Source organism: Zonotrichia albicollis, chromosome 21, assembly GCF_047830755.1.
Source record: "Zonotrichia albicollis isolate bZonAlb1 chromosome 21, bZonAlb1.hap1, whole genome shotgun sequence".
Taxonomy (NCBI): Eukaryota; Metazoa; Chordata; class Aves; order Passeriformes; family Passerellidae; genus Zonotrichia; species Zonotrichia albicollis.
Genome location: NC_133839.1, coordinates 10,410,806 through 10,424,294, shown reverse-complemented (window position 1 = coordinate 10,424,294; position 13,489 = coordinate 10,410,806). Strand labels below are relative to the sequence as shown.

Here is a 13,489-nt window from a genome sequence, read left to right as displayed (position 1 = left end):
CCGCCCCCTCATTACCGATGACCCCGCCCCCTCATTACCGGAACCACGCCCCCTTCTTATTACCGGGACCACGCCCCCTCCTTATTAGCGGAACCACGCCCCCTCATCACCGAGACCACGCCCCTTCCACGCACAGCCAATAGGACGGAGCCAGGGGGGCGTGGCGCGCGGACATTTTGTTTACATTTTGCCAGACGCCAAAGGCGCCCTTAGCAACGGCGCGGCGGTTGCTAAGGGCGACGCGAGTTCTCGCGAGACTGCCGGGAGGTGGCGGAGGCGGCCAAGATGGCGGAGGCGGCGGCGGAGCTGCTGGAGCGGGCGGCGCGGCGGGACGCGGCCCTGGAGGAGCTGCGGGCCCTGCGGGTCGCCGTGCAGGCCGTGCCGCTCGCCGCCCTCCGCTCCCGCCTCGCCGAGCACCACCTGAGGGCGCTCTTCGGCCTCCTCGCCGTCAATGACCGGTGAGCTCCGGTGGGCCTGCCCGGCCCCGCTGCTGTTCTCCCGGAGCGGGCGGTCCCGCCGCCTCCCCGGCTCATTCCCTGCCCTTTTTCGGGCCGGGAGGTGGCACAGCGGTGTTCCTCTCCTCAAGGGCTCGCTTTTCTCTCCGTCCCGCGCAGGGAACAGGTGTCCGCGTGTGTGTCCATCCTGGAGAGGCTCCTGCAGGCCCTGGACCCGCTTTACGTGATCCAGAGCCTCAGGGAGGAGCTGCACAAGGGCCTGTTCCACCCCGATGACTCTGTGAAGATCCTCGCCATGTCCCAGGTACAGCCTTTCCTGGGTTTGTCCCCATCTGCTCTTTCCTGCCTTTGTGATAAAAGCATGAATTGTATCCTGCACTTGTGCCATTTGGGGTAATTTCTGTGCACTGTATATAATGCTTTGTGATATGTCAATAATAATGTCCAAAACTATGTCCTGTCAAAAGCAGGTTGTGAATAAAACTTCTGCCACATGTCCTGGTTAAAGCTTTCCAGGCCAGCAGGTGATGGAAGAATTAAAAGCAGCAAAAATTTGATATTTAGGGTATTTTACACTATTATGGAAACACCAAACAGGCTGTGGGAGCTCGACACTTGCTGCATTGACTTTAAAGAAAAGGATTGTGGGGTGTTGTGGTTTGGGGTGGATTTCTAGAAGTTCAGCTGAGAGCAGCTGCTCAGGTGTTGTCCAGCTGAGTTTTATCCAAAGACCTCAAAAAATTGTGACTCTGGTTTCTGTTCAGCTGCTCCAGTGCTTGAGTATCCTTACAGTGGAAAATAATTTGTCCTCATGTTATTTTCTGTGTCTCTTTGATCAGGTTGGGAGGATTGTTGAGGACTCAGCTGCTGTCCCAGAGATTCTGCACAGCCCCGAGCTGTTACAGCAGATCATAAACTGCATTGGAGAGGAGAAAATAGCAGTGGCCAAAGAGGTAAAGGTGCCTTTATTGTCCCATTCCTCTGCCAGCTGACGTGGTTGGTGGCAGTAATAATGAGCTCTCATCAGTGAAAAGTGGATTAGAATTAAAATTAAGTGCATAGCTGTAGTTAATAAAGAGCTAAAATCTGATAGTCTTGGATTTTCTTCTCTGGGTGATTTGTTCTTTTTTAATAATGTGGAAAATGCCAATCACTTGTTTTTAAAATTTTAAAAAGTTAATAGTAATAAAATGGTGATAAAAATAGTAATACAATTAGAGTAATAATCATTTGGACAAATTAAATTAGGACAATAAAAGACAATAGAGACAAAGAGTTACTGACAGCAGCACAAGCCTGGAAAAGGACCCACATTAACAGAGGATTAACCCTTAAAAACAATAACCTGTTGTACATTCACACACCTCATACATGATGCATAAATTCCATTCAAACACAGGATTCTGTCTGGTCAGTGTCAGCTCTTCCTCTGAATCCCAATGGGAAGAAGTTCATTTCTCCTGATAATGGAGCAATAAATTCCCTTTCTCTGAAAGATTCAGGTGTCCTGTGGCTACTATCTCACTAAGAGTCCTTTCTTTAAAATAAAGTATCCTACATAGCACAGTTTCTATTTTAACATTTTGTTATAACCTAAAACTATATTTAACACACTACTCAAGAGAATTGATACAGCATTACTTTCAAACATAGCACGTGTAATATTCACTTTTATATTTGTGAAAAGCCAATCATAAAATACATGTTTTTTCACACTAACAAGCTCCTGTTTTGGCTTGCAGGCCATCAAATCTCTGTCCAGGATAGCCCAGAGGCAGGAGGGGCTGGAGGCCCTGTTTGGGAGCAGCTTGCTGGGGGACCTGAGGAGGGTGATGGCCACCAGTGACATCGTTCGCTACCGGGTCTATGAGGTGGGCACACCAGCCTGCCTTTACTGCTTGTACATCATTGTTTCTCACTGCTTCACCCCCTTTCCTGCATGTCTGTGTTGTACCAAAACTAGAAAAGAGTGGGGGATGACATCATGAGAGCCCCCATGCTGCAGTAACTTCTCTTTCTCATTTTTTGTGTAAAAGTGTGAATTGCTGTTCGTTTTCTGAGTTGTGGTGCCTAAGGCATTGGAAGGGCTACACAGAATCAGTAAAGGCACCAGAAAGTGTTTGTTTTTCTGAAAATAAAAGTTAGATATTTAACTGTTGCCTCTTGACTTTTGGATGTGAAGTGCTGCTAAGAGTTTTGGAGAGATGCCAGCTGTCAGTCTAGAGATGTTTGGCAAAGGAGGAATAACACAATTTAATCATTCTAGAGCTTCATGGGGATAGCACAGGAAGAGCTGATTGTGAATAGAGATCAAATGCAAGTGCTGGAAGCTTGGAACTCCTTCTGAAGTTGCTTCAGGCAGACATTTGGGTTAATAATAAAAATGTTATTAAATGTGATTCCATATTTAATATATGTAATGTTAATTAGCCCACAAGATGTATTTGGCTGTTGCTGTGAATTATTATAAAGTTCTATAAACTGTCCTTTTGCTTTTATTTAGTTAATTGTGGAGATTTCATCAGTGTCAGCAGAGTCTCTGAATTACTGTGCCAGCAGTGGGTTAATCTCGGAGTTAATTGGGGAGCTGACTGGAGAGGATGTGCTGGTCAGGTATGTTGGTGAGTGTGCCAAGGACATTTCCACCGCTGTTAAAACTCTAACGAATGTACTTGTGTGTGTTTCTTGTAAAAAGGAAAACGCTGTACCTGCCTCTGCTTAAACTGTCCTGGGTGTCAAATACCTCATACCTTAATGGAGTGATAATTACCGTGTGTGGCTGCAGCAGAAACATTTTCAAGCTCTTTCCCAAATCTAAAGAGCTGAACGAGCTGAACAGTTGGGATCATTTGAGTTTCTTTGCTAGGATTGTGTCTTATGGGTGTGGTTTCTTTTTGTTAATCGCTGAGTGCTTCAAGCCCCACTGAAACAACCCTAAATCTGGTTTTTTTGGTGTTGCAGGGCCACGTGCATCGAGATGGTGACAGCGCTGGCCCACAGCCCGCAGGGCCGGCAGTACCTGGCCCAGCAGGGAGTGATCGACAGGATCTCCAACATCATCCTGGGGGCACAGTCTGACCCCTTCTCCAGCTTCTACCTGCCAGGTGCCACTGAATTCCTCCTTGCCAGCCTTTGCTGCGTGCTGTGGTACTGGGTTAAAAGGGCAGTGTGGACAGCCTGGTTCAGGCATGGCTTAAAGAAAGAGGCCATGAAACGATTCAGCTAAAGGAAAAAAAGCAGCCTTTCCCAGGCTTGATTCTGTAAATAATTAGGTTCTCAGCCACCTTTCATATAAACAACAAGATTCTCAAACCGTTCTGTCCTTGGCTGCTGCTGGGAGCAGACAGTCAGTCTGAGAACAGAGATGAAAGTTTTGAGAACTCTCCATATCAGGGTGAGAACACTGATCTTGGTTTCAGTAAACTAACTTTTGGTATTGTAAACAAAAGGTGGAGCTGAAGTTTTCTCTACAACCTATCAGGAGCTCAGATTTTGCAATATGCATGAACTTGATTAACACTGTTATAAAAGGTGTCGGGTTGATCAATAAAGTGGAGTGATGCTGATCAATAAGGGTGGATCTCTCCCTCCGACTTCAATAGGGCAGCACTGCCAAGCCTCTCTGCTGAAAGCTCAGGGGAAATTTTGAATATTGGATTGTCCCTCAGCGTTTTTAAATATCCAATATTGTACATATCCAGTCTGAAGGATGTTCCTCGGTAAGATCTGGGCAGGCTGTGCTGTAGCTTTAAAGTTTGTGTTATTGTTGCCTTTTTTAGGAGTACAAACATCATGAATTAAGCAACAGTCAAAATATTTGGCTTGTTGCTTAGTTCTGTCTTTATTTTGAGCTCTTTACCAACACTGTTCAGCCTCAATAACACATGTTTAGGAACAAATCAGTCTCACGTTAATGTACATTTAATTTTGCCGTTGCTGAAGTTGCTGTTCTTCCACTCAATGCTTTTTTTGGTCTTGTTTTCTCAGGATTTGTTAAATTTTTTGGCAATCTGGCTGTTGTGGACAGTCCCCAGCAGATCTGTGAGCGCTACCCTGTCTTTATGGAAAAAGTCTTTGAAATGGCAGAAAGTCAGGATCCAACCATGATTGGGGTGGCTGTGGACACACTGGGAATCCTGGGATCAAATGTGGAAGGCAAACAGGTTTTACAGAAAACCAGTTAGTATCTTCTTTATTTAATAATACTTTATAATATAAGAGTGAATTGGTTTGGGGTGATACAGAAAGGAATTGAAAAATTTATGCACTTATCTAATGAAGAAATTTATAATGTAACTGGTGGGTAACTATATTCCTGTAGAGATCTGGCTGAATTAATTAAGAGCACTTTGTTTTTGTTTTGAAAGGAAGTAGATTTCAAAATCTCTTAAGCAAAATAGGGCACCAGGCCAAGAATGCCCCCACCGAGTTACGGCTCCGCTGCTTGGATGCCATTTCATCCCTGCTTTACTTGCCTGTAAGTTGGGCTTTTTTTGTCTTTGTTTTTTTCTTTAAATCTCCGAGAATGAAATCATCACACACCTGAGGAATTGTGGGAGACGTTTTGCAGCCTCTAGGTTGGGTGGCAGTGGTGCTTTCAGTACTGGTTTGAAATTCCCTGGTTGGTTTGCTAAAGGTTTGGGTTTGTTTGTAAGGTGTCAGGTGTTCTGAAATGTTCATAAAAGATGAATTCAGGACTTCATTGATGAGGGAATGAGAGTAAGCAGGTTCACATCCTTGTGCTCAGAGGGATGGGGGCAAACTGCTCCAGTCCCTGTGGTCTTTGGATCCAGGGCTCTGGGTTAACAGTGAAGCTCTAGAGGGGTGATTAAACCATTTGAGCACATCCCAAAAACCTGAAAGCCTTTCATAATCCTAATCAAACTCTCATTTTTGTGATTTATGCAGCCAGACCAGCAGACAGAAGACCTTTTAAGAATGACTGAATCCTGGTTCACATCCTTGTCCAGCCAGCCCCTGGAGCTGTTCAGGAGCATCAGCACTCAGCCATTCCCTGATCTCCACTGTGGGGCTCTACGGGTCTTTACTGTGAGTGCTTTTGCTTTGAAACAACAGGGGGGGACTTGTGGTGCCCTTCAGTCTCAGATTTATTTATTTCTTTAAAGTGAATACCACCAACTTCTTGTTGAAGCCCAGAGGTGGTCAAAAAAAGGCCTTTTTCCTCAGGCCCCACTTGGCTTCCCCATTTAAATGATGCAGCAGACACATCATGTCTGTAATGCTAATTTTCTAATAAATTGGAGAGGGAGATAAAAAAGGCAAGAGCTGTGCTCCAAGGTGCTGCTTCTCTAGCAGAGACACTGCTGTGATAATTCCCTCAAAACTTTGAAGATAAGCACTGAGCTCTACTTGTTCTCCAGTGTTAAACCCTGCTGCTTGATTTGAGTGGTGGTTTCTTATATTATTTAATTTTTCCTGTTCCTTGTCCCTGTACAAAACCCTACTGTGTAATTGCATTTTTTAAAATGTTTCCCCCACCTCTCACATCTTTTGTTTCCTGTTCAGGCCATTGCAAACCAGCCATGGGCCCAGAAGCTGATGCTGAGCAGCCCAGGGTTTGTGGAGTACGTTGTGGACAGATCTGTGGAGCCTGACAAAGCTTCAAAGGATGCAAAATACGAACTGGTGAAGGCCCTGGTGAACTCCAAAACCATTGCAGAGATCTTTGGCAATCAGTACTACCTGAGGCTCAGGGCTTACCTGCTCGAGGGCCCCTATTATGTTCAAGCAGCTTCTACTACAGCTGTGGAAGGAGCAGAGTAATGTCCTGGGTGTCTGGGGTGCCCCTCTTGCAGAACACAGTCCTGGCACAGGTGTTGAGGTACAAGGTGTAAAAACTCTCCACACTGGAGGTGTCTCTGTAAAGGAGTGTGAAGATATTTCGACTCTGTTTGAAATGAGTCAGGAGAGCAAATTAAAGGTTGTTTGGTATTTCCCCCTAAAATGTCATGGCAGAAGTTCCCTGTGTGCTTCATGAGGTGAGCACTTGGCAGCTGCTGGCTGTTTTATTTGGCAGAATTTATCAGTGTTTGTTTAAATTGTTCTTGGGTTTGGGGTTTCTGTTGTGTTTTATCAGTAGGTTACAGTTCAGTTAAAAAAAAAACCACCAAAACACCTCAAGGTTTGTAACCTCAGATGCTGCCATAATTTATATTCTTTTTTAATTCCTTTTTTTACCTGCCAGAGTTGGCACTTGCATGGAACACTCTGTTCTGTGAGAATCCTGTTGCTGAGTAAGTGACAGTGTCCACATGAGGGAGTATGGACTGGGTTCTCTTGTTTTCAACCTGCTGGATGTGAGTCTTGCTGGAATAAATAATCCTAAATATTGTTTACATTTTCTGCTGAGGGTTTAAAAAGAAAAAAAGGTTTTTAGCCCTTTTAAAAACAAATCATTGCACTCTGTAGGGATCAAACCCACCAGGGAGCTCTGTCCCTGGCTGGCTGTGCTGTGGGGTGGCAGCTCAGTTTAGTGGCTGGAGCACTACAAGGCTATTCAGAACCAAATCTTGAATTGTTTACATTATTTTTTAACAGAGATGCAATTTTTTAAAGTGTTATTTAAAGAAATGTGGTATTTTAGTTACCTGAGTTAGATCATTAAAAGGGATGAGAACACGGCGCTGTTGTGTGCAGGGAGTGAATGAAGTGGGAGTATGGAAATGTGGCATCTTAGGAAGTTGGAATCTTCTTTTGAAGATGCCAGAGCTGTGGCAGAGAATGGCAGAGAATCAGGAGTGGCTGGGCACTCCATGGTGAGTGTCTTTGCCCATAAACAGACCACACAGGGTATTTCTGTCAAAGCCTTGTATTCTTTTTGTTGAGGGGGAGCAGAATAAAGCAAGAAATTACTGCTTTGTGGCTTTTTTTAGTGAAGTGTGGCTGTGGGGAGCCCTGCCCCATGTCCCTGTGCCGCCAGGGGAAGCAGGGGGATCTGTCCTGCAGGATCTGAGGCAGGTGGAGGTGCAGCTGGCATTGCCTGCCAAAAACTGCTGCCAGGAGAGCTCAGAGGAGCTGGGGGAGATCCCTTAATGTTTGCCAAGCTGTCTAAATGCAGGTGAGGTGCCTTGTTCCCCAGGATGTCCCTGAGATGTCATCCTGCATCCCAGTGCTGCTGCTTTTACCCTCAATGTGCCCAATAAAGATCTGCCAGTGAGAAATGCACTGCAGTGTCTCGTGTCTGGATGAGCTCCATGGATCCTGCATCCAGCAAACACTTTAAAGCACTAAAAAGGAAATAAAAGAGTGTACAAGTCCTTAGCTTGCTCTTGTTCTGGGCAGTTCAGCTCTGTTATTTTAGGTGGCTTTGTGTGCTGGTGGCTCTGTACAGCCATATGCTGAAATGTCAGTAAAAGAAATCAATATATAAACCTGTTCTGCAATTCATGAGCCTCTTCCATGTGTGTTTTCAGCTGGTGCTTTTGAAGGCTACTCTGTGTGCTGAGTATTTAGCATCTGCTTTGCATGGTACATTTGCCAAAGACAATATTTTAGAATGTGCAGAGATGCCAAACAAGGGGATTTTTTTTATGTATACACATATGCTTTATTTTGTTGAGCTTTGAGCTCAGAGTTGATTGATTAATTGATCACTTTCCCCTTATTACTCAGAGGCAGTTCCCTGCCCATGCTGTACATTGCCATATGGATTACATGCTGCTGCTGTAGCTGATAGAAATGACAATTTTGAAATGTGTTGTTTTTGTCACCCCCCCCCTTAAAGTAACAGGTGGAAATAATTGAGGAAAACCACAAAATGGAATGCTGGAGAACTGAGGTAACATGCTGAGGTAACATTTGGTTTAAAAAACCGAAAAATCCCAAACCAAACCTTGTCATTTGATGGATGTTAACAAACAGCTTTACTTGAGGAATTTCCATGATGGCTCAGTGTCTGTTCCTGCTGGAGCTGCTCTGATTCCCTCTGAACCAGCCTGCTCAGAAGCAGCTCCTTTTGTGGATGGAAAGCTTCCCCTTTGTTCCAGAATTCCTTGGAAGTAGGTGATGCCTCACACACATAAAAAAGGAGTTTTGAAGACTGAAAAGTGTGAAAAGCCATGGATCTAGACAAGTCTGCTGGAATATCCTTTTTTACTTCCATGCATGCACTTGTAGGTACTTAGAGAGGCAGAGGACATCCAGTTCTGCTCTGTCACACTGTAACAGTGAGAATCCATTTGCTGCTGAAGGGAAAAGAGCAAACTTTGGGAGGGCATCCTTTGTACAGGATAACACAGCTGATGAAAGAAAATCCAGCCTCTTCATGCAGGAGTTAAGCATTAATTGACAAAATGAAGGAGCTCGTTTTTTATCCTGTCCAAGCTGAACTGTTTGAAGTTATCAATGTAGGTCAGAACCTTGCAGGACACCAGGCTGTAGTAGGTTTCCAGTAGGGAGCAATCCTCCCCATCGCTCGTTTCCTTCCAGTCCGTAAATAGCTCGTCCTCTCTCATGGCAGAAGAGGTGAAAATGAATTTATAGCAGCAGGGGTTGTAGCTGATGTGCTTGTCCCCAGCGAAGCGGGAGCTGTGCCTGGCACTGATGCCAGCTCTCTTGGCACAGACCCCTACAAAGGCAGCGGGGGGCAGTGCCAGGGGCACCTCCCTGGCAGCCACCAAAACCTTGCGGGCCACGTCCTGGGACAGGAGGAAAGCGCTGCCGTGGCAGAAATCCGGGTACAACTGCTGGGGGTACAGATGGATGGGGACAAAGCCGGGGCTCTGGGGGTCCCTGTCGGGCACTGCATGGTGAACCACCCTGCCCAGGTAGATGTCCTCCTGCTGGGTTAAGCTGAGCAGGTAGCCAGCCAGGCTGGGAACACCCACAAACACGTCCTGGGCTGTGAGAAGGATGAACCTGGCACGGGGACAGAAAATCACCGTCCACTCCACACTCATCAGCATCTTCTGTGTCTGTGTCTGGGGGGAGTCGATGAAAGTGCCTTCAATGATGTCTCTGTGCCTTTGGGCCTCCTCCTGGATCTCCAGCTGGGTGCTTGCTGAGGCTGCCTTCCCTACAGCAAACACAGTGAGCACACTGTAACCCCTGGAGGCCGTGGCGTTGCCCCAGGTCTGTCTGATGGCGTCGCGCCTCGTCCTGTTCTCCGGGCTGCTGCACACAACAATGAGCAGGAATATCTCCTGGCTGGAGCAAGTCACTGCACTGCTGCTGCTGGAAGAGAGGTTGGCCTTCAGAGGATCCAGATCCAGCTTCCTGGCCCTGTCCCTGATCTCCAGAGCCTTTGCATCGGTGTAGGAGAGGGGCAGGGACTGCAGGAAGTATTGCTCCAGTAAATCTGCCCCGAAGAGCAGCAGGTGGAAGAGCAGCACATTGCAGAGGATGAAGCACCACTGGTGTGTGCGGAGCCTGCAGAGCGTCAGCTGGAACAGCAACAGGGACACTGAGCTCTCCTGCCTCTCAACCCAAAGGCTTTCCCTCATTTTGCAATATAGCCATGCAGAGCCATCACAACTTCTAGAATGGTCTTTGTATTATTAATGTGAGTTTTTTTTTCTAGAAACGAAGAAATCTGCTTGAGGCACAGTGAGATCCAAGGCTGAGGATGTTAGCGTGTTGGGAGCTTCTCTCTGTGCATCCATGTGTGGAAATACTGAATATTTGCTATGAATAATTTTTGACTATTTTTAACCTTTTACTGAAGGCTTGAGGTGCCCCTTAATCTGTCCTTGAAGGAGAACTTTTGGTACTTGGCCTGACCCTGCCCTATGAAAGCTGTCAGGGTTAGAATCCAGAGGGAAAGGCTGGGTTGGATGGGGCTTGGAGTAACATGGCAAAGTGGAAGGTGTGCAATGAGATGATCTTTAGGGCCCCATCCACCCCAATCCTGTGAAAGCTGTAAGGGGCTGCAGCACTTACCTGCATGGTGCTGGGAGCTGTCCCTGCAGCAGGGGCTCTCTGGGCACTGTCTCCTGGCTCTGGCTGGATCTGGGTCTGCAGGATCCAGTTACTGCCCAGTACCTGCAGCCTGTGCCTTCCACCTCACCTGCCTGGGCACAGGAAAGATGATCCCCAGGGCTGATCATGTTGCAGGCACATAAAACACAAACTAACAAAACCCTGGCCTTTCCCTTCTTTAATTTCTGGCACTTGGAGGAATAAGTGAAGGAATTGTTGGGGCTCACTTGATCAGAGGAACCCCTGCTACTGCTGAGTCTGTCCTTGACCTGCTGGCCCTGGGGGTTGTGTTTGTCACAGCTGTGCCATTGTGGTGTTGGTCCCCAGTCTGGGGCAGTTGCTGGGCTCTGCATCTCCTGAGCTGGAGCTTTGGGGTGGGAGCTTGTGGGATTGCCTGGAGTGGGGTGGGAACTTGTGGGATTGCCTCGTGTGGGGTGGGAATTTGTGGGATTGCCTCGTGTGGGGTGGGAATTTGTGGGATTGCCTCGTGTGGGGTGGGAGCTTGTGGGGTTTCCTTGTGTGGGGTGGGAGTTTGTGGGATTGCCTCGTGTGGGGTGGGAGCTTGTGGGATTGCCTCGTGTGGGGTGGGAGCTTGTGGGATTTCCTCGTGTGGGGTGGGAATTTGTGGGATTGCCTCGTGTGGGGTGGGAATTTGTGGGATTGCCTCGTGTGGGGTGGGAACTTGTGGGATTGCCTCGTGTGGGGTGGGAATTTGTGGGATTGCCTCGCGTGGGGTTGTGGAGGCCCCCCGAGGCCGTAGGTGCTGCTAGGCCGGGCTGGCTGCAGCCCTGGGGCTCTCCTGGCCAGGCTGTGCCTCGGGCTGCTCCAAGTGTTGCTGTTGGCTCAGCCCTGGCTGTGCTGGAGCCACGGGGGCTGGGGAGCCACAGGGGCCTGGAAGTGCTGCAGGGGGAAGTGCCAAAGACACCACAAACAGGATGGAGCTGTCAGCAGGGGACAGTTGGCTTTGGCACTGGGGCTGGAGAGCACTGAGGGGAGAGGGGCTCTGGGGTCCCAGCAGGGCAGGGTTGGGGGGTGGCAATGCTGCTGTTTGAGGGGTGGGTTGGGGTGCTCAGCCTTGGGGGAGCTCCAGCCTCCTTGGGAGAGCAGGGAGATGGTGGGTTCTGTTTAATTCTGAGATTTCTCAGAGGTCAGGGTGCGTTTCTGTTCTGCATGCTTGGGTGAAAGGAGAGCACAGCACTGCTCTGGTTTGTCTTGGCTGGACCATTGCAAGGCTCCCTGCAGCATCCTCAGGGCAGCCTGGATTAGCCTGATGTCCCAGGGACATGGAGGAGAGCTTTGATTTCTGCCTTGAGGGCTCCAGGGTTAATCCCCAGCTCTGGCTGAGCTGCTCAGCTCTCCCAGCTGTGTTGATAAAGGGAACAGAGGAATTACAGAACTAGCCAGGTTCCCAAAATCTGCTCACAGCTTGGAAGTGCATCTTACCCCACTGAAAAACCCCAAAACACTCCCAGTGTTCAAATCCCAGTGTGTATTTCTGCTTCAGGCTCTCAAAAAGAGGGAAAACTTCCCCAGGGCTCATGTGTCAGCTGGGCCACAGCTTCATCCAGCCCAACCTCACACTACAATCCTCACAGAAGTTGTGCTTTGAAGTTGGGTGAGCTGTCAGCACGGGAAGTGTCAGTTAAATGTGTGCCCTGAAATAAAAAGCTAATAAGGAAATTTTTTTCATGTACAATAATACAGTCCTGCAACTCCAGATAGCCATTCTGGGGGAAAAAAATTCCTTCTTTGAAGATATTCTGTCTCCAGCTGAATAATTTAATAATTAGCAAATAAATACCAGCGTTTGAAACCTCTCACATTAAAAATGGAATATCTTTAGAATAATAAAATAATAGTAATAATCAGCCCCACGTGTGTATCATCCCTGGTGCAATTAGGCCCAGCGTGGTGCTGGCAGCCCTGCTGAAGCCATTCCTTTAGCTCTGCTCTGTGGTGGCAGCAACTTTGATACCAAATATATAAAATTAACACTCCCCAGCCCCAGCCAGGGCACAGGCAGCTCTTGGATGTGGGTTTTTATTTATCCACAGAGCCTGGTGGAGTCCCACTGGGAGAAAGCTGAGGAGCTGAAAGGCAAGGACTGCAGAAGGGGAAAGTGAGTGAGTCCCTGAGCTCCAGGAGGTTTGCCTGGGGTGATCCCACCATTACCTGTAGCCCCAGGTTTCAGCAAACACAGCACCAGCAGCTCAGGTGTAACCTTATCTCCCTTTTCAGGAGGGTGAAATGAAGCTCAATTTGGGGAATCTTCACTCCCAGGGAGATCCAGGAGTTTCCTGGATAAGAGTGAGTGCAGGACCCTGGAATGGCTGCAGTCAGGTCAGTGGGGATGGGAACACTGATCCTACAGCTGCACTGAGACCCTGCACAGTGCTGGGGGTGTAAATTAGGCAGTCAACCAGGAGAGCAGATTTTCCAGAGCCACAGGGCTGGAATTTGCTGTCTGTGAGATGTTTTCACATTTTCATTAAATTTTATGTCCATGAAAAACCTCATTACAGGAGCAGGGATGTAACACTGTGAGCAGCTTGAGCTGTCCTAAAGCTGGGAGTGCTCAGACTGGAGGGAGTTTGGATTTGATTTTTTGGAGAGTGTTTATTTGGTGATACCCAAAGGTCAGAGCAGAGCTGCCAGGAGGGTGGTGGGAGATGCTGTTGAGCAGGAGGAGCCCAACCTGCAGCTCCTTAAACATCTCCTAAAGGCTCCTGGCTTCCCTCCCAGTGCTGGGAACATTTGGAAGGGGGAGCAGAGCCTGGCTTCCCTCAGCTCTGCTCCACTTCACTCTGTGGAAATGCGAAGGCTTTGGATGACGCAGCGTTCTCAGGAGATGGAGCAGCAGAGGGGGATGGATGGGGAAAATCCAGTGAAAATCAGGTTTCCCAAGAAGAATTTGTTCAAATGTGAATGCTTGAACTCAGACTGCCCTAGATGTCCTTCTGGGCAGGGTGGGCACCCCTCTCTGTGCCCACCATGGTGCCCTTGATGCTCTCAGGCTCTTCCCAAAGCCAGCTTGATTCCCACAGGCAGGTTTGCAAATTTTCTCTTGCTGCCTCCTGCTCCAGGGACGGCTCAGAACC

The 13,489-nt window shown here is 47.9% G+C and overlaps 2 protein-coding genes across 2 annotated transcripts; one reads left to right on the top strand and one right to left on the bottom strand.

Annotated features, from left to right (window-relative positions):
• The first annotated feature begins 197 nt into the window (after positions 1-197).
• PSMD5 (proteasome 26S subunit, non-ATPase 5) lies at positions 198-7,862 on the top strand. The gene is made up of 10 exons (XM_074556216.1): positions 198-458; positions 615-759; positions 1,295-1,408; positions 2,198-2,326; positions 2,959-3,068; positions 3,417-3,559; positions 4,443-4,634; positions 4,823-4,932; positions 5,364-5,504; positions 5,982-7,862. The coding sequence occupies exons 1-10, from the start codon at positions 286-288 to the stop codon at positions 6,237-6,239; spliced, it is 1,515 nt and encodes a 504-aa protein (XP_074412317.1). The 5' UTR covers positions 198-285; the 3' UTR covers positions 6,240-7,862.
• A 708-nt stretch (positions 7,863-8,570) lies between these two features.
• Positions 8,571-9,916, bottom strand: B3GALT9 (beta-1,3-galactosyltransferase 9). The gene has a single exon (XM_026797026.2). It carries the CDS (start codon positions 9,914-9,916, stop codon positions 8,756-8,758), a length of 1,161 nt encoding a protein of 386 aa, XP_026652827.2. The 3' UTR covers positions 8,571-8,755.
• Positions 9,917-13,489: the final 3,573 nt, after the last annotated feature.